This window comes from Oncorhynchus gorbuscha, linkage group LG03 (assembly GCF_021184085.1).
Source record: "Oncorhynchus gorbuscha isolate QuinsamMale2020 ecotype Even-year linkage group LG03, OgorEven_v1.0, whole genome shotgun sequence".
NCBI lineage: Eukaryota > Metazoa > Chordata > Actinopteri > Salmoniformes > Salmonidae > Oncorhynchus > Oncorhynchus gorbuscha.
Genome location: NC_060175.1, coordinates 20,901,894 through 20,922,942, shown reverse-complemented (window position 1 = coordinate 20,922,942; position 21,049 = coordinate 20,901,894). Strand labels below are relative to the sequence as shown.

At 44.9% G+C, this 21,049-nt stretch overlaps 1 protein-coding gene across 2 annotated transcripts in view; it reads right to left on the bottom strand.

Moving 5' to 3' along the window:
* Window positions 1-292: 292 nt before the first annotated feature.
* The window catches only part of pcsk1 (proprotein convertase subtilisin/kexin type 1), a 33,010-nt gene continuing 12,253 nt past the window's right edge, over window positions 293-21,049 (bottom strand). For both annotated transcript variants that reach the window (XM_046339957.1, XM_046339958.1), the window contains exons 6-14: window positions 17,425-17,513; window positions 8,270-8,442; window positions 7,174-7,386; window positions 6,950-7,050; window positions 6,613-6,846; window positions 4,756-4,913; window positions 3,271-3,404; window positions 2,911-3,072; window positions 293-2,683 (exon numbers count right to left, since the gene is read on the bottom strand). In XM_046339957.1, coding sequence (XP_046195913.1) covers window positions 2,249-2,683; window positions 2,911-3,072; window positions 3,271-3,404; window positions 4,756-4,913; window positions 6,613-6,846; window positions 6,950-7,050; window positions 7,174-7,386; window positions 8,270-8,442; window positions 17,425-17,513 — 1,699 coding nt within the window. In that variant the 3' untranslated portion in view covers window positions 293-2,248. The remainder of the gene's footprint in view (window positions 2,684-2,910; window positions 3,073-3,270; window positions 3,405-4,755; window positions 4,914-6,612; window positions 6,847-6,949; window positions 7,051-7,173; window positions 7,387-8,269; window positions 8,443-17,424; window positions 17,514-21,049) is intronic.

Sequence of the window (21,049 nt, the reverse complement as noted above, 5' to 3'; positions counted from 1 at the left end):
AAATCTAAAATAAAAAGACTTTAAGGGATATATATATATATAAATATATACATACATATATATTTTTGTTATAAAAATATTTCATTTAATGCAACATTGTACTTTTGAATATAAAATTAATCAAATTGCACAACATTTGTATGATACTTATAGTTATTTTATATGAGCAGTTAAAATACATAAGTATTCAGATGGTTTCAACATTGCCAATTTGCAAAAGCTTCAATCATATTCATCATATGTATTTATATCTTATCAGGTCGGATAACATCCATAAAAATGACACAACCAATTGATTCTTGGTTATTTATTTTGTTTTAGACTGTATGTTGTTGTTTAAAAAATAAAATATTTAAAGAATTTCCCCAGGAACTGAACTTTTTTTTCTCAAGAGAACCGGGTAAAAGACTGCTGTTCTCAAACTCTCCAATGCTTTGTTTGACACCCTGTGAAGAATATGCAACATATCAACATCTTTGAGCTTTCAGTTTGAAAAACAATCAGTACGAGGACTGCATTTTTTATGCATATTAAAGTATAGTCGTAAACCTAACTTGAAATTGTGCATATATCTTAAAATCACATTCTTCAAATTAGGATTTGGGTTTAAGATACAGTAGCAAGGTGAGTACTTCTACTCTTACAGAAAACAAATACATGACAAAATAAACATGTCAAAGTATAATATTAAATCGATATTTCAGAGTTAGAGTTTAGAGAGGTGGATATTTTAGAGGCCAAGTATATTTAAAAACAACATTACAATCATTGTCTTTGTATAATATTTGATCATGTCAGTCATAAAACAATTATGAAATTTATATTCTGAAGGTAGCATGCTCAAACAGGTGGTAGAATAGGGCTGTGTCCCAAAAGTCTTAATGTTATTTCCTTATCTCCTTCTCTTGTCTCCATTTCTTCAATACCACTGATAGGTAAAGGTGATAAATAGAGCCTCAAAATATAATTGATATACTAAATATATACAATTATTAATATTTTTCTCTCTGTCTCTTGGGACTCAAAAATCAAGTTTGTTTTGTCTGACGATTCATACCCAAAAAGTTATGAACAGATGAGTCTATGTCCCGTGTCAAATCTTGAGTAGATCCAGCTACATATATATGCCAAATCTGGAATGAATGGAAATACCTTTCCTTAATCTGGACGAATGGAAATACATTTCCTCATTTTATTCAGTGCCTATATTTTTTCATTAATTTGGGGTTGAGGCATACAGTTGGATCTAAAAAAACACGTGTCCTGGTACGTGAACTCATCTCTACACCAGACCACTTTTGAGGCCTGAAAACATCTTACTAACTTTTGTTTTGAAGTGAAGTGTCCCTTTAAGACTATTGGGACCCATCCTGAGGTGGAAAGATGGCTGGAGGAATGGATGGAATGATGGTGGATAGATAGCTGGTGGAGGGGTGGAATGATGGTGGATAGAGGTGGATAGGTGGTTAGAGGAGGTGGTGGATAGATGGCTGGAGGAAGGGGGTGGAATGATGGTGGATAGAGGTGGATAGATGGCTGGAGGAAGGGGTGGAATGATGGTGGATATAGGTGGATAGATGGCTGGAGGAAGAGGGTGGAATGATGGTGGATAGAGGTGGATAAATGGCTGGAGGAGGCGGGTGGAATGGAATCCTAGTTGAATCTAAGTATTCTATTTGGGCCCCCTTTCCTTGCCTCTTTTCTTTCATGCATACTGATCTTAGAAGACTGAAAAAATATGGCGGAAGTCTATGGGCTAGCTAGGTTTCACTACATTAGGAGGAGGGGGAGGAGGAAGGAAAGCTACTTCCGGGAATTGAGATGCAACCGACCTACAACTGTGCAGAATGAAAGACAGATAGACAGAGAGACAGGCTAGAATGCTGCAAGGTAAGAAAAGCAGAGTTTTGGAAAAACAACAACACATTTGGCTGGAAGAGTTTCTCTCTGGCTTTCACTCTCCCGCTCTCTCGCATGCTCCTTCCATGCCCAGCCGCCGCCACCTCCTCACCCTATCTCTCTCATACCTTACCCCGTGGTGGCCAATCTTGACTAAGGAGAACCGCAGGGATGTGTAGGCTTGAGCCCAGCACTAACACACCTGATTCAACTACCGGTAGTTAACTAAGCACAATCTTCAATGTAGACCATGATTAGTTCAATCGGCCCTGAATCCTACAGGGCTGGATATGTTGGGTCTGGAACAAAAGCCTGCACACACTGAGTTCCACCCCATGCCCCCCTTCCCTCACTGCCTGTCGTTAGAGAGCATGTTGAAGAGTGCTTGCAGCAGCCGGTCATCTCTGTGCCTGTTGGGCTTGGCTCTGTAGAAGCCGTCACTGTAGTCGCTGTAAAGGCTTTCATCCTGCCCGGCCCGCTGGTACTGGTTGATCCTGTCCAGGGCCTGGTACAGCTTCTGGGGAGCGATGCGAGGGCCTGCTCCCCCTGGAATAGAGTATGGCCTGCCCTGGTGCTGCTCTCCCCTGCTAGAGGGGGCCTTTTCTGGGGACTGGGGCAGGGCGGCGGGGGTCTGCCGGTTGAAGGCCATCTGGAGGAGACGCAGGAGGGCCAGGGAGGGTGACAGGGGTGGGGAGGAGAGCCTCATCTGCTTCATCTTGGGGGTGGCAGAAGGAGGGGGTTGAGTCTTCTGCGGTGAGTGGGCCTCAGCCTGGGTGGACAGTTCCTATAGGGTTGGATAGAGAGAAAGACAAACAAACATACAGACAGAAATGGTTTTGTGGATGAGGTAAGTAAGTTACACAGAATTGTATTTGAGGTCTGACGACAGTCGACAGACCGTATTTGCACATGTATATTTAACTATCTCATATGTAGACACTAGTATGGTTCGGGAGATAATAAACATGAAGTTAAATAGAGGTGAAAAGTCCCTTGAATTATCACACTCACCTCCATCATGTCGTCCATGTGCTCTACTCCTCTACGGTCATTCTGGACAGCGTTGTAAGGGACATACACTCTGGGTTTCTTCATGTGCTCGGGCTTCTCTGACGTGCCGTGGAGAATCAACTTCCAGGTCAGGATCTGGCCTTCATTCTCCATCCGCCCGGACTGACAAAGGGAAATAGAAAAATAGTGTAAAAAAACACCCTGTTTAGACAATATGTTGATACAACACAATGCCTATGCTATGTGGCATTTGGAGCAGTTCGACCACCGTGAAAGGCCTGCTCCATTTTCTAAAAAGTTTGAAATCGTCTAAACAAACTTTACTGGAAAGTAATGGGGTGGAACTATCCCTTGACTGACCGTGTCAGTTATCTTGAGGGTCCAGGTGCCAGTTGGGTCTTCTCCCCAGGTGTGAACAGACATGAAGTCCCAGTTCCTGAAGCCATTAGATGACATGTCCCTCTCTCTCTCTGCCAGCAGGACCGTGCTAGTGCCTGATACCAGAAAATAATAATGGTTCATATAGCCTTGTTTGGCTCCAGTTTTCAGTTTTCTATTGTATGTATGTGTTTTTTGCTTTTACTATCCCGGGGACCAGAAGTCTTCACAATGATAGTTAAACAAGGCTAATTCTGACAAGTTGGGACATTTTGCCGGTTCCCACAAGGAAAAAGGCTATTTTAGGCTTAGGGGTTAGGTTTAGGGTTATAGCTAAGACACATCGGTAGGATTGTCAAACGTTTGCCTGCCGACTGTACTTAGCACCTCTGAACAGTGTCAGCAGTCAATCGCATTTGTGAAATCATCAGCTACTCAATTAAAATCATCCAAACCAGAAGGTGGCAATAGCGTTGTTTGTCAATGCATGTCTGTGTGTGTTGCTTATGTTCTAGATTCCAGTGTTAGCTAGCTGCGCTAATGTTGGTATTCTGTAGAAGTCCTTGTTGATACTAGCCAGATGGCCACAGCTAGATAACTACCTAGAAATATGATGAATAAATAGTTTAATTCACTCTCCATAATCCTATACTGCTAGTGCCAGCACATAGCCAACTGTTTAGCTCGCTAGCGTTAGCATATTTGCTAAAGGACACTGCTCTAATTCGGCAGCTAACACAGGCAGCTGTTTCATGTAAACCAGCAAATCCATTGTGATTTAATTGTAAGGTCAAAAATTGCTAAGTGGTTAGCTAGTTTGGAGGAAGTTTTTAGTGCTGTGTGTATTGCATCTGTGTACTTACTATAACTAGCTACCATACCATATCCTACATTGCATATGAAGTGTGACTGGCTCATCTGTGGATGTAGTTAGATTACTTGTTGGTTATCACTGCATTGTCGGAACTAGAAGCACAAGCATTTCGCTACACTCGCATTTAACATCTGCTAACCATGTGTATGTGACAAATAAAATTTGATTTGATTTGATGTACAGAGAAAATGCCTTCTTAAAGAAAAAGGTTTGTTGTCACCAATGTTGGCTGCCCCATGTGAGGGTTTGTGCTCTCTGATTGGCTCAAATCAAGTTGTTGGTCACTATTCTACAAAGGGTAGGTTTGACACTACCGGGTCAGCACGCAGCAGGTACCACTTTTGTTCTAGCAAGAGAAGTAACGTCCTTCCACTGTGATAAGTACCTATCGGCAGTCTATTGGTAGTGAGATTCTCGGTGTGCTTCATGCTTTAAGGTTACAATTACGGGTTGGGTTAGAATTAGGCTTAGGACTTAGGGTTAGGGGATAAGGTTAGGTTAAGGGTTATGGTTAGGGAAAATAGGATTTTGAAATTGAATCAATTGTTTGATCCCCACAAGGATAGTAAAACAAACGTGTGTGTGTGTCTAACCTGATGGGGATGTGAGTGTGATGTGTAGGTCTCCTCTCCTGGTGTACTCGATGCTGGCCTCCACTTGCACATGCTCTAGTGAGAGGACAGCGTTGTCCTGGCCATTACAGGCCTTGGTGGGGATCTCAATGGTGATCTCTCCTGCTGCTTTCAATGCCCTGGGAAAAAGACACAGGACAGGAAGTTAGTACTGTGGTTGTACTACCACCATAACATATCAAACCAAATGACATTGGTTCAACGTATACTGGCCACGATTCATATATTGTACAATCGAATACAGTCAGACAAAACATGTTCTCATTATAAATCAAAATAGTGACATTTAACCATTATTTACTGGTTATATTGGTATGTATCCACAAGTGACATTACTTATGGATACATGTCAACATTCTGACATATTTCTAATGAGAGTTGTCTGTCTGAGTAAATTACATAACTATGACATGTTATATTGACCAGGTATGACAACACATACATTTGGATGGCCAGTGGTTGGCTCAGAATCAGGGTTAATCCGTATATTCATCCAGGATGTGAATGGCTGGAGCAATGACACACATGGATGCTTAAATCCTCTGGATTATACAGAGGTGGCGTGATCATGATGGCCTAGGTCAGAGTTACCTAACTGCTGGCCCCCCAAGGGATTTTATTTGGCCCTCAAAAGTTTCTGAGCAAAATAAAACAATGCTTTTAAAAATATATTTTTATTTATTTATTGTTGGACATAAAAGACTTAATGATGATCCCTGGCCTAGGTAAAAAGGGAACTGGGTGGCATGCCAATGAGTCGCTTAATCCCAGCTGCCTGGCAAAGGGACATGATCAAGAATTGGGTTGTACAGACATGTTTTGTGTTTGTCCTTTGTGTTTGTTGTCACAAATAACTTTATCCATAGCTAACATTGTCTTAATGACTTAATCTCTTCCATTGATGTTTGGTTAGCAGAGGCAAGTAAGGCTGTTAAAATAAATCCGAACTGTGGACTACAGTCTCTTATAGCCTGTAAACTACTGTCAGGGTAAGGAACCATAACTGTAAACTCTAAAATACCAAACCTATTCTTTGAACTGAAGGTCATTGTAGCCTAGGGCTGGTGACTAAACTATCTAGCGCTCACACAGTTCATCTGACATGAAGGTAAACAGAACATCTGCTCAGGTAAAAAATCCTTCCTTCAGAGGTTTAATCTGGAAATAAATGTTGGCTTTGCAACATTTGCCAGCTAGCTTTAGCTCCAGCTTTAAACTCCTAAAGCCTAAAAACCTAAAGTTATTAGTAAATAGAAGATTTCTCCAAAGATTGTTTGAGCCTTCCATTAAAGAAATCTAAGTCGGAATCCTAGCTTTCCTATCAATACAGACCGTGGACATACATACACACATGTGCGCTTATGCACGTACACATAACATAAACACACAAAAATACACATCTCTGGCTTTCATTTGACTGTTATAATTGTTCCATATGAGAAACAGGTCAAACTACAGATGTCATTAGAAGAGCCAAAATGTAAGGACATCTCAGGACACGGGATTCTGTCCCTAATGGAATTATCGGTGCAACTCTATAAATTTGCTTGTCCACCGGAATTAGTCTGAATTGAACAATACATGGGGGCAGGTTAACAGCACTGGGTCAGTAGCCGAAAGGTCACTGGTTCGAATCCCTGAGCCGTCTACATTAAAAAATCTGCCAATGTGCACTTGAGTAAGGCACTTACCCTAATTGCTCCTGCGCTGGATAAAAGTGTCTGCTAAATTACTAAAATGTTAATGACAAATGCAAGTATGTTATGTCAGAAGCATTAGATGTTTCTGGTATACTAGAATGTTAGAGTGTCTTTGTACCTGGGCTGGAAGGAGTCATCCCTGATTATGCACTGTTTCTTCTCAGGGACGTGTTTCCAGGTGGCCGGGTCGGCCAGGTCCACCAGGGCCTTGGCATTGAGCAGGCCGAAGCCAAAACGACTGTTGACCATCAGGCCTGCCCCGTTCCTCTTCCAGCCAGGGTTGTTGGCCAGCGGGTCGAACTCAGACGTCCACACCACCAAGTGCTGCAGATCCCTCCACGTCAGCTCAGGGCTGGGGTGAGGGGTTAGTGGGGATAGACAAATAAGAAGTCTGACATGTCTCTAAACACCTAGTTCATTAGTGGAAATCGTTTAAGTCATGATTGTTGCCTTACTTCTGTTCCAGTGCGAGGGCAAATATCCCAGCAGCTAGTGGCGCGGAGGCGGAGGTTCCTGTGTGTGTCTCTGTGCATTCATTATGCAAATCAGCACTGGTCTGCAGGAAGACAGAAGTAAACAAAGTTATCATAGTTATTACAACGTAAAGGAACAAAATGTGACCAAACACTCATCTCAATTATACAGTGGTGTGGGGGACCTGGGGGCTAAGGTCACTCACTATTCTCTGGTCGGTGTAGTCTCCGCTGCTGTAGGCGGTAGCCAGGGTGGAGGAGCACTTCTCAGCGTACCAGGGGGACAGGCCCTGCTGGGAGGCACTGCTGATGGAGATGGTGTATATGCTGTCTGTGTAGCCGTCGCAGTCGCAGTTGTCCCCCTGGCGGCCCCCGTTTCCTGATGCCCACACGAAGATAGAACCCTTCCCTCCCCGGCCCTGAGGGGAAGGAGATGGGTGAGGAGTTAGTGTTAAGTTTGTTTTTAGTAGCCTTTTTTTCAGGATTTGGCCAGGGTTGTTCCGGTTTTTGGTCACTAGATGCCCCCATTGTGCCTTTTGACCTTTTGTTTTCCCTTGATCCCCATTATTATTTGCACCTGTGCCTCGTTTCCCCTGATTGTATTTAAACCCTTTGTTTTCCTCAGTTCTTGGCTCTGTGTTTGTATGTTAGCACCCAGCCCTAGTACTCTGTGAACCCTTGTTGATCCCGGTGGACTCTCTTGTGGAATTCTGTTTTTTGTTCTTGTTTGTTTGTTTTTGAGTATCTTTTGAGGCTTTTTGTGCTATACCTTCCACCTTGTGGATTTACCTTTTTGTCTTGGAGGATTACCTTTGTTCTTGTAGAATTCCTTTTGAGGTTGTGGAGTTACATGTTTTCCTGAAGAACTTCACTTTTTACTTCATTAAATACACTGTCTCAAGTACTGCTGTGTCTGCCTCATCTTCTGGGTTCTGCCAACTATTCGTGGCTTAGTTGGTTAAGTGACTGTTTCTCACTCCGGAGACCCGGGTTCGTAACCGGGTCCTGACACTTTTGCTTAGGTTCCTTGTCTAGCTTCCCTTTTTTTAAATCAAATTTCAATGTATTTAGATTATTTGTTTGGATTTTAGTAGTGACTTCTATGTGGTTAAAATGGATTAATTATGTTGGAATAATAATATGAGTTCCTTATTTATAAATGAGTCATTATGAAGTGTGGAGTGCTGTTGAACGGTCAATTTTACAATCAATATGAACTTGGTGATACAACAGAATAACATGATGTAGATTCATGGGATGCTATTTTTTTAAAGGGAAAAAGAGGGCACTTTGGTGTGTTACCTTCCGGATGCCGTACTCAAAGGCTTTTGACGCAAGGCGACCGGGACCCTCGACCGTTTTTCCATCGTCGTTGGGTCCCCAGCTGGCACTGTAGATGTCCACGTGGTCCGAATTGAAGCCAATAGAACTGGCCTCGATGGCATCCGTCACGATACCGTCCAACATGCGGATCCCTGCAAGTCAACATGACGGAACACGTCAGGGATATATTTGATTGACTGTAGTTGAAGTGTTTTGAACGTTGTGCGGTCTTGTGCCCATATATAAAACATGTATCAAATCAAATTTGATTTGAGACATGCGCCGAATACATCAGGTGTAGACCTTACAGTGAAACGCTTACTTACAAGCCCTTAACCAACAATGCAGTTTTAAGAAAAATAAGTATTAAGTACAAAATAGATGAGTAAAAAAATAACAAATACTTAAAGAGCAGCAGTAAAATAACAATAGCGAGGAAATATACAGGGGGTACCGGTACAGAGTCAATGTGCGAGGGCACAGGTGAGTCGAGGTAATTGAGGTAATATGTACATGAAGGTAGAGTTAAAAGTATGCATAGATAATAAACAGAGTAGCAGCAGCGTAAAAGAGAGGGGGACTTCCGGCGCCGACTGAGATGGCCGCCTCGCTTCGCGTTCCTAGGAAACTATGCAGTTTTTTGTTTTTTTACGTGTTATTTCTTACATTAGTACCCCAGGTCATCTTAGGTTTCATTACATACAGTCGAGAATAACTACTGAATATAAGATCAGCGTCAACTCACCATCAGTACGACTAAGAATATGTTTTCCGCGACGCGGATCCTGTGTTCTGCCTTACAAACAGGACAACGGAATGGATCGCATGCAGCGACCCAAGGAAACGACTCAGAAAAAGAGGGAAACGCGGCGGTGTTCTGGTCAGACTCCGGAGACGGGCACATCGCGCACCACTTCCCAGCATTCTTCTTGCCAATGTCCAGTCTCTCGACAACAAGGTTGATGAAATCCGAGCAAGGGTGGCATTCCAGAGGGACATCAGAGACTGCAACGTTCTCTGCTTTACGGAAACATGGCTTACTGGGAAGACGCTATCCAGGGCGGTGCAGCCAACGGGTTTCTCCATGCATCGCGCCGACAGAAACAAACATATTTCTGGTAAGAAGAGTGGCGGGGGCGTATGCCTCATGACTAACGGGACATGGTGTGATGAAGGAAACATACAGGAACTCAAATCCTTCTGTTCACCTGATTTAGAATTCCTCACAATCAAATGTAGACCGCATTATCTTCCAAGAGAATTCTCTTCGATTATAATCACAGCCGTATATATCCCCCCCCAAGCAGACACATCGACGGCTCTGAACGAACTTTATTTAACTCTTTGCAAACTGGAAACCATTTATCCGGAGGCTGCATTCATTGTAGCTGGGGATTTTAACAAAGCTAATCTGAAAACAAGACTCCCTAAATTTTATCAGCATATCGATTGCGCAACCAGGGGTGGTAAAACCTTGGATCATTGTTACTCTAACTTCCGCGACGCATATAAGGCCCTGCCCCGCCCCCCTTTCAGAAAAGCTGACCACGACTCCATTTTGCTGATCCCTGCCTACAGGCAGAAATTAAAACAAGAGGCTCCCACGCTGAGGTCTGTCCAACGCTGGTCAGAACAAGCTGACTCTACACTCCAAGACTGCTTCCATCACGTGGACTGGGACATGTTTCGTATTGCGTCAAATGGAAATATTGACGAATACGCTGATTCGGTGTGCGAGTTCATTAGAACGTGCGTCGAAGATGTCATTCCCATAGCAACGATAAAAACATTCCCAAACCAGAAACCGTGGATTGATGGCAGCATTCGCATGAAACTGAAAGCGCGAACCACTGCTTTTAATCAGGGCAAGGTGTCTGGTAACATGTCTGAATATAAACAATGCAGCTATTCCCTCCGCAAGGCTATTAAACAAGCTAAGCGTCAGTACAGAGACAAAGTGGAATCTCAATTCAATGGCTCAGACACAAGAGGCATGTGGCAGGGTCTACAGTCAATCACGGACTACAAGAAGGAACCCAGCCCAGTCACGGACCAGGATGTCTTGCTCCCAGGCAGACTAAATAACTTTTTTGCCCGCTTTGAGGACAATACAGTGGCCCTGACACGGCCTGGAACGAAAACATGCGGTCTCTCCTTCACTGCAGCCGAGGTGAGTAAGACATTTAAACGTGTTAACCCTCGCAAGGCTGCAGGCCCAGACGGCATCCCCAGCCGCGCCCTCAGAGCATGCGCAGACCAGCTGGCCGGTGTGTTTACGGACATATTCAATCAATCCCTATACCAGTCTGCTGTTCCCACATGCTTCAAGAGGGCCACCATTGTTCCTGTTCCCAAGAAAGCTAAGGTAACTGAGCTAAACGACTACCGCCCCGTAGCACTCACTTCCGTCATCATGAAGTGCTTTGAGAGACTAGTCAAGGACCATATCACCTCCACTCTACCTGACACCCTAGACCCACTCCAATTTGCTTACTGCCCAAATAGGTCCACAGACGATGCAATCTCAACCACACTGCACACTGCCCTAACCCACCTGGACAAAAGGAATACCTATGTGAGAATGCTGTTCATCGACTACAGCTCGGCATTCAACACCATAGTACCCTCCAAGCTCGTCATCAAGCTCGAGACCCTGGGCCTCGACCCCGCCCTGTGCAACTGGGTACTGGACTTCCTGACGGGCCGCCCCCAGGTGGTGAGGGTAGGCAACAACATCTCCTCCCCGCTGATCCTCAACACGGGGGCCCCACAAGGGTGCGTTCTGAGCCCTCTCATGTACTCCCTGTTCACCCACGACTGCGTGGCCACGCACGCCTCCAACTCAATCATCAAGTTTGCGGACGACACAACAGTGGTAGGCTTGATTACCAACAACGACGAGACGGCCTACAGGGAGGAGGTGAGGGCCCTCGGAGTGTGGTGTCAGGAAAATAACCTCACACTCAACGTCAACAAAACTAAGGAGATGATTGTGGACTTCAGGAAACAGCAGAGGGAACACCCCCCTATCCACATCGATGGAACAGTAGTGGAGAGGGTAGCTAGTTTTAAGTTCCTCGGCATACACATCACAGACAAACTGAATTGGTCCACTCACACTGACAGCGTCGTGAAGAAGGCACAGCAGCGCCTATTCAACCTCAGGAGGCTGAAGAAATTTGGCTTGTCACCAAAAGCACTCACAAACTTCTACAGATGCACAATCGAGAGCATTCTGGCAGGCTGTATCACCGCCTGGTACGGCAACTGCTCCGCCCTCAACCGTAAGGCTCTCCAGAGGGTAGTGAGGTCTGCACAACGCATCACCGGGGGCAAACTACCTGCCCTCCAGGACACCTACACCACCCGTTGTTACAGGAAGGCCATAAAGATCATCAAGGACATCAACCACCCGAACCACTGCCTGTTCACCCCGCTATCATCCAGAAGGCGAGGTCAGTACAGGTGCATCAAAGCTGGGACCGAGAGACTGAAAAACAGCTTCTATCTCAAGGCCATCAGACTGTTAAACAGCCACCACTAACATTGAGTGGCTGCTGCCAACACACTGTCATTGACACTGACCCAACTCCAGCCATTTTAATAATGGGAATTGATGGGAAATGATGTAAATATATCACTAGCCACTTTAAACAATGCTACCTTATATAATGTTACTTACCCTACATTATTCATCTCATATGTATATACTGTACTCTACATCATCGACTGCATCCTTATGTAATACATGTATCACTTGCCACATTAACTATGCTACTTTGTTTACTTTGTCTACACACTCATCTCATATGTATATACTGTACTCGATACCATCTACTGTATGCTGCTCTGTACCATCACTCATTCATATATCCTTATGTACATATTCCTTATCCCCTTACACTGTGTATAAGACAGTAGTTTTGGAATTGTTAGTTAGATTACTTGTTGGTTATCACTGCATTGTCGGAACTAGAAGCACAAGCATTTCGCTACACTCGCATTAACATCTGCTAACCATGTGTATGTGACAAATAAAATTTGATTTGATTTGATTTGATAGATGGACAATGCAAATAGTCTGAGTAGCCATTTGAGAAGATGTTCAGGGGGTCGAAGCTGTTGGCTTGGGGGTCGAAGCTGTTCAGAAGCCTTGCCGTGTGGTAGCAGATAGAACAGTCTATGACTAGGGTGGCTGGAGTCTTTGACAATTTTTAGGACCTTCCTCCGACACTGCCTGGTATACAGGTCCCGGTTGGCAGTAAGCTTGGCCCCAGTGTTGTACTGTACCGAAAGCATTACCCTCTGTAGTGCCTTGCGGTCAGAGGCAGAGCAGTTGCCATACCAGGCAGTGATGCAACCAGTCAGGATGCTCTCGATGGTGCAGCTGTAGAACCTTTTGAGGATCTGAGGACCCATGCCAAATATTTTCAGTCTCCTGAGGGGGAATAGGCTTTGTCTGTCCTGGTGTGTTTGGACCATGATAGTTTGTTGGTGATGTGGATACCAAGAAACTTGAAGCTCTCAACCTGCTCCACTACAGCCCCGTTGATAAGAATGGGGGCATGCTCAGTCCTCATTTTCCTGTAGTCCACAATAATCTCCTTTGTCTTGATCACGTTGAGGGAGAGGTTGTTATCCTGGCACCACACAGCCAGGTCCTTGACCTCCTCCCTATAGGGTTGTCATCGTTGTCGGTAATCAGGCCTACCACTGTTGTGTCATCGGCAAACTTAATGATGGTGTTGGAGTCGTGCCTGGCCATGCAGTCATGATTGAACAGGGAGTACAGGAGGGGACTGACCACGAACCCCTGAGGGGCCCCCGTGTTGAGGATCAGCATGGCAGATGTGTTGTTACCTACCCTTACCACCTAGGGGCGGACCGTCAGGAAGTCCAGGATCCAGTTGCAGAGGGAGGTGTTTAGTCCCAGGGTCCTTAGCTCAGTGATGAGCTTTGAGGGCACGATGGTGTTGAATGCTGAGCTGTAGTCAATGAATAGCATTCTCACATAGGAATTCATTTTGTCCAGGTGGGAAAGGGCAGTGTGGAGTGAAATAGAGATGGCATCATCTGTGTGTCTGTTGGGGCGGTATGCAAATTGGAGTGGGTCTAGGGTTTCTGGGATAGTGGTGTGATGTGAACCATGACCAGCCTTTCAAAGCACTTCATGGTTACAGACTTGAGAGCTATGGGTCGGTAGTCATTTAGGCAGGTTACCTTAGTGTTCTTGGGCACAGGGACTATGGTGGTCTGCTTGAAACATGTTGGTATTACAGACTCAGTCAGGGACAGGTTGAAATTGTCAATGAAGACACTTGCCAGTTGTTCAGCGAGTGCTTGGAGTACACATCCTGGTAATATGTCTGGCCCTGCGGCCTTGTGAATGTTGACCTGTTTAAAAGTCTTACTCACATCGGATACGGAGAGTGAGATCACACAGTCATCCAGAACAGCTGATGCTCTCATGCATGCTTCAGTGTTGCTTGCCTCAAAGCGAGCATAGAAGTAATTTACCTCATCTGGTACAGTGCCTTGCAAAAGTATTCATCCCCTTTGGAGTGTTTCCTATTTTGTTGCATTACAACCTGTAATTTAAGTTGATTTTTATTTGGATTTCATGTCATGGACATATACACAATAGTCCAAATTGGTGAAGTGAAATTTTAAAAAAATCACTTGTTTCGAAAAATTCTACAAAATTAAAAAGTGAAAAGTGGTGCATGGATATGCATTCAACCCCTCTGCTATGAAGCCCCTTAATAAGGTCTGGTGCAACCAATTACCTTCAGAAGTCACATAATTAGTTAAATAAAGTCCAGCAGTGTGTGCAATCTAAGTGTCACATGATCTCAGTAGATATACACCTGTTCTGAAAGGCCCCAGAGTCTGCAACACCACTAAGCAAGGGGAACCACCAAGCAAGCGGCACCATGAAGACCAAGGAGCTCTCCCAAAAATATCCAAAACTTTGAACATCCCACGAACCACCATTAAATCCATTATTTAAAAAATGAAAGAATATGGCACCACAACAAACCTGTGAAGAGAGGGCTGCCTACCCAAACTCACGGACCAGGCAAGGAGGGCATTAAGAAGCAACAAAGAGACCAAAGATAACACTGAAGGAGCTGCAAAGCTCCACAGCGGAGATTGGGGTATCTGTCCATAGGACCACTTTAAGCCGTACACTCCACAGACCTGAGCTTTACAGAAGAGTGGCCAGAAAAAAGCCATTGCTTAATGAGAAAAAATAAGCAAACATGTTTGGTGTTCGCCAAAAGGCATGTGGGAGAGTCCCCAAACATATGGAAGAAGGTACTCTGGTCAGATGAGACTAAAATTTAGCTTTTTGGCCATCAAGGAAAACGCTATGTCTGGAGCAAATCCAACACCTCTCATCACCCCGAGAACACCATCGAAGCATGGTGGTGGCAGTATCATGCTGTGGGTATGTTTTTCATCGGCAGGGACTGGGAAACTGGTCAGAATTTAAGGAATGATGGATGGCGCTAAATACAGGGAAATTCTTGAGGGAAACCTGTTTCAGTCTTCCAGAGATTTGAAACTGGGGCGGAGGTTCACCTTCCAGCAGGGCAATGGCCCTAAGCATACTGCTAAAGCAACACTTGAGTGCTTTAAGGGGAAACTTTTAAATGTCTTGGAATGGCCTAGTCAAAGCCCAGACCTCAATCCAATTGAGAATCTGTGGTATGACTTAAAATTACTGTACATCAGCGGAACCCATCCAACTTGAAGGAGCTGGAGCACTTTTGCTTTGAAGAACGGGCAATTATCCCGGTGGCTAGATGTGCCAACCTTATAGGAACATACCCAAAGAGACTTGTAGCTGTAATAGTTGCAAAAGGTGTCTCTACAAAGTATTGATTTTGGGGGGTGTGAATAGTTATGCACGTTCATGTTTATTTTTTTGTCTTATTTCTTGTTTGTTTCATACACAAAAAAGATTTAGCATCTTCAAAGTGGTAGGCATGTTGTGTAAATCAAATGATACAACCCCCCCAAAAATCTATTTTAATTCCAGGTTGTAAGGCAACAAAATAGGAAAAATGTCGGGGGGTGAATACTTTCGCGAGCCACTGTGAACTCTTGTCACTGTGTAGCTTGCGGCTGTGCTTCCCTTTGTATACTATAATAGTTTGCAAGCCCTGCCACATCTGACGAGCGTCAGAGCCGGTGTAGTACGATTCATTCTTAGTCCTGTTTTGACACTTTGCCTGTTTGATGGTTCGTCGGAAAGCATAGCGGGATTTCTTAGAGTCCTGCTCATTACATCAGCTCAGTGCTGATGTAGTCCATGGCTTTTTGTTGGGGTGTGTACGTGCAGTCACTTTGGGGACGATGTCATCAATGCACTTATTGATGAAGCCAGTGACTAATGTGGTGTACTCCACAATGCCATTGGAAGAATCCCGGAACATATTCTAGTCTGTGCTAGCAAAACAGTCCTGTAGCTTAGCATCTGCGACATTTGACCACTTCTTTATTGATCGAGTTATTGGTACTTCCTGCTCCAGTTTTTGCTTGTCAGCAGGAATTAGGAGGATATAATTATGGTCAGATTTGCCAAATGGAGGGCGAGGGAGAGCTTTGTACGTGTCTCTGTGTGTTGAGTAAAGGTGGTCTAGAGTTTTTTTCCCCTCTGGTTGCACATTTAACATGCTGATAGAAGTGAGGTAAAACTGATTTAATTTTCCCTGCATTAAAGTTCCTGGCCACTAGGAGCTCTGCTTCTGGATAAGCGCTTTCTTGTTGGCTTATGGCTGTATACAGCTCATTGAGTGTTGTCTTTGTGCTAGCATCGGTTTGTGGTGGAAAATAGACAGCTATGAAGAATATAGATGAAAACTCTCTTGGTAAATAGTGTGGTCTACAGCTTATCATGATATACTCTACCTCAGGTGAGCAAAACATCGAGACTTCCTTACTATTATATTTTGTGCACCAGCTGTTGTTTACAAATATACACAGACCGCTGTCCCTTGTCAAACCGGAGGCGGCTGTTCTATCTTGCCGAGGCAGTGTATAACCTTCTAGCTGTATGTTATTCAACCACGACTCGGTGAAACATAAGATATTACAGTTTTTAATGTCCGTTGGTAGGATATGTGTGATCGAAGTTCATCTATTTTGTTATCCAATGATTGTACGTAGGCTAGTAGTACTGATGGTAGAGGCAGAATACCCACTCGCCGTAGGATCCTAACAAGGCACCCCACCTACGTCCCCAATATATCTCCATCTCTTTCTCATGTGAATCACCTTGTCTGAAGTAAATCCTTGGTGTCGTTTTATTCCAGTACGAGGTGAGTAATCGCTGTCCTGATATCTAGAAGCTGTCATGCCCTGATCTGTTTCACTTGTCCTTTTGCTTGTCTCCACCCCCCTCCAGCTGTTGCCCATCTTCCCTATTATCCCCTGTGTATTTATACCTGTGTTCTCTGTCTGTTTGTTGCCAGTTCGCTTTGTTCGTTCAAGCTAACCAGCGTTTTTCCTGTCAGCTCCTATCGTTTCCCAGCCTCTCTTTTCTTGTCCTCCTGGTTATTGACCTCTGCCTGTCCTGACCCTGTACCCGCCCGCCTGACCTCTCTGCCTGACCCTGAGCCTGCCTGCCGTCCTGTATCTTTGCTCCATCTCTGGATTACTGAACTCTGCCTGACCCTGACTCCACCTGCCGTCCTGTACCTTTGCCTTCTCTGTATTTTCCACCCCTGCCTGCCTTGACCTGTCTTTGCCTGCCCCTGTTGCTACAATAAACATAAACATAAACATACTTCAACAGTCTGCATCTGGGTCTTACCTTGATTCCTGATATAAGCTATTTTAGAGAATTAGAGATGGAGGCAGAAACATTATGTACAAAACATTATGTACAAAATAAGCTACAAATAACACGGGAGAAAAACACACAATAGCACAATTGGTTAACTGGTGTAGGCCTACTTAAAGATCTGATAGATTTTCTCATTTTAATATTAAATATTAGCTACCTCCTCTGTGGAATAGGTGCCCAATTGTTGCTCAGTCATTTGGTAAAGTGGTGTTGCGTAATCATCCACTCAAAAGAGTTGCACACACACACACACCAGGTGTGCTTGCGTTACATCTATTACCTCCAACCTTGGAGTTGTACGCCACCCCGACTCCACATTTATTGTTGTCTGCCTGCATGGCGATCTCACCGGCACACCTGGTCCCATGCCTGAGTACATACAGAAACAGAAAACACAATTACAACTAAACATGACTTTTTCTTTACAATCTGTCCGTAACGGAATGAAGTTATATTTTCATATACATGTAGCAGTGGATTCAGAATAAACCAGTCTGATCCAAACTTTTGTGAACTGGTTTATGGTAAATCTCAGTATTGCTTACAGTAAGCTTTAAAATCTCATCAAAACTTTGCCGATCCACCATAAAACCTCTGGAAGAGTGCCAGTGTCACTCGATTCACTTCGGTTTTGGTTACCTAAGATCCTTCATCTCATTATGTGCTTGCCATAGAAAATATTGATACTGAGGGGAAATCTTGTCAATTGAAAATGAAAGGCCCTTTGGTTTCATGTCATTTGGCATGCTTATAAGAGACAATAAACAGCCTGCTGCTGGAGTCTAAATTATACAGGGAGCTCCCAGAGTAGATTGACAACAAAAGAGTGGGTGGGTAGTGGGGTGGGTTGAGTGTGTGTGTTTTTGTGTGTGATCCTCACAGCTGTTATAGAGTGAGTCCTCATTTAAAGGAGAGAGAGAGAGATCATTGAAACATTGAGGGTTTTAGTCAGTGGTTTTCTGTGTGATTTTAACGTTTCCCAACAGATAAAGCCATTTTCTCTCTCTCCCTCCGCTTCAAATCAAATTCCGACGATGTGGCGTTGTCAGAGGTAAAATTGACTCTTTTCAGTTGTTATGGTTAGGATCTACCATATTAATAGATTTACAATTATAATTATACTAACTGTAATATTGTAATTCTACCTCTATTGTCATGTTTTGTCTTATATTGTCTTGTCTTTTTGCTTTCCCTTCTGTTCATTTCCCCCTGCTGGTCTTATTAGGTTCGTTCCCTTTTCTATCCCTCTCTCTCTCCCTCCCTCTCTCTCCTCTCTCTATCGTTTCCGTTCCTGCTCCCAGCTGTTCCTCATTCTCCTACTCACTCATTTAGTCTTTCCACACCTGTTCCCTATCTTGTCCTCTGATTAGAGTCCCTATTTCTCCCCTTGTTTTCCGTTTCTGTCCTGTCGGATCCTTGTATATTGTTCGCCATGCTGTGTCTTCGTCTCGCCCTGTCGTGTCTTGTTTCCCTCAGATGCTGCGTGTGAGCAGGTGTCTGAGTCTGCTACGGTCGGTGCCTTCCCGAGGCAACCTACAGTTTATGGTCGAGTCTCCAGTCTGTCCTCGTCACTACGAGTGGAATTAGTTTTTATGTTTAGTTTTCTGCTCCGATTTGTCTAGGAGTATTGCCTATTTCCTTTACTGGAATAAAGACTCTGTTTTCGCCAAGTCGCTTTTGGGTCCTCATTCACCTGCATAACAGAAGGATCCGACCAAGAATGGACCCAGCGACTACAGATGCTCATAACACTGCCGTCGAGATCCAAGGAGCCATGCTCGGCAGACACGAGCAGGAATTGTCTGCTGCTCGTCATGCCGTGGAGAACCTGGCCGCTCAGGTTTCCGACCTCTCTGGACAGTTCCAGAGTCTTCGTCTCGTGCCACCTGCTACTTCCTGGTCTGCCGAGCCTCCGGAACCTAGGGTTAATAACCCACCTTGTTACTCCGGGCAGCCCACGGAGTGCCGCTCCTTTCTCACCCAGTGTGATATTGTGTTCTCTCTCCAACCCAACACATACTCTAGAGAGAGAGCTCGGGTTGCTTACGTCATATCACTCCTTACTGGCCGGGCTCGAGAGTGGGGCACAGCTATCTGGGAGGCAAGGGCTGATTGTTCTAACAATTACCTGAACTTTAAAGAGGAGATGATTCGGGTTTTTGATCGTTCAGTTTTTGGTAGGGAGGCTTCTAGGGCCCTGGCTTCCCTATGTCAAGGTGATCGATCCATAACGGATTACTCTATAGAGTTTCGCACTCTTGCTGCCTCTAGTGACTGGAACGAGCCGGCGCTGCTCGCTCATTTTCTGGAGGGACTCCACGCAGAGGTTAAAAATGAGATTCTCTCCCGGGAGGTTCCTTCCAGTGTGGACTCTTTGATTGCTCTCGCCATCCGCATAGAACGACGGGTAGATCTTCGTCACCAAGCTCGTGGAAGAGAGCTCGCGTTAACGGTGTTTCCCCGCTCCGCATCGCAACCATCTCCCTCCTCTGGCTCAGAGACTGAGCACATGCAGCTGGGAGGTATTCGCATCTCGACTAAGGAGAGGGAACGGAGGATCACCAACCGCCTGTGCCTCTATTGCGGACTTGCTGGACATTTTGTCAATTCATGTCCAGTAAAAGGCCAGAGCTCATCAGTAAGCGGAGGGCTACTGGTGAGCGCTACTACTCAGGTCTCTCCATCAAGATCCTGTACTACTATGTCGGTCCATCTACGCTGGACCGGTTCGGGTGCTACATGCAGTGCCTTGATAGACTCTGGGGCTGAGGGTTGTTTTATGGACGAAGCATGGGCTCGGAAACATGACATTCCTTTCAGACAGTTAGGGAAGCCTACGCCCATGTTCGCCTTAGATGGTAGTCATCTCCCCAGTATCAGATATGAGACACTACCTTTAACCCTCACAGTATCTGGTAACCACAGTGAGACTATTTCCTTTTTGATTTTTCGTTCACCTTTTACACCTGTTGTTTTGGGTCATCCCTGGCTAGTATGTCATAATCCTTCTATTAATTGGTCTAGTAATTCTATCCTATCCTGGAACGTTTCTTGTCATGTGAAGTGTTTAATGTCTGCTATCCCTCCCGTTTCTTCTGTCCTCACTTCTCAGGAGGACCCTGGCGATTTGACAGGAGTGCCGGAGGAATATCATGATCTGCGCACGGTCTTCAGTCGGTCCAGAGCCAACTCCCTTCCTCCTCACCGGTCGTATGATTGTAGTATTGATCTCCTTCCGGGGACCACTCCTCCTCGGGGTAGACTATACTCTCTGTCGGCTCCCGAACGTAAGGCTCTCGAGGATTATTTGTCTGTGTCTCTTGACGCCGGCACCGTTGTGCCTTCTTCCTCCCCTGCCGGGGCGGGGGTTTTTTTGTTAAGAAGAAGGACGGTACTCTGCGCCCCTGCGTGGATTATCGAGGGCTGAATGACATAACGGTTAAGAATCGTTATCCGCTTCCCCTTATGTCATCAGCCTTCGAGATTCTGCAGGGAGCCAGGTTCTTTACTAAGTTGGACCTTCGTAACGCTTACCATCTCGTGCGCATCAGAGAGGGGGACGAGTGGAAAACGGCGTTTAACACTCCGTTAGGGCATTTTGAGTACCGGGTTCTGCCGTTTGGTCTCGCCAATGCGCCAGCTGTTTTTCAGGCATTAGTTAATGATGTTCTGAGAGACATGCTGAACATCTTTGTTTTTGTCTACCTTGACGATATCCTGATTTTCTCACCGTCACTCGAGATTCAGGTTCAGCACGTTCGACGTGTACTCCAGCGCCTTTTAGAGAATTGTCTCTACGTGAAGGCTGAGAAGTGCTCTTTTCATGTCTCCTCCGTCACTTTTCTCGGTTCTGTTATTTCCGCTGAAGGCATTCAGATGGATCCCGCTAAGGTCCAAGCTGTCAG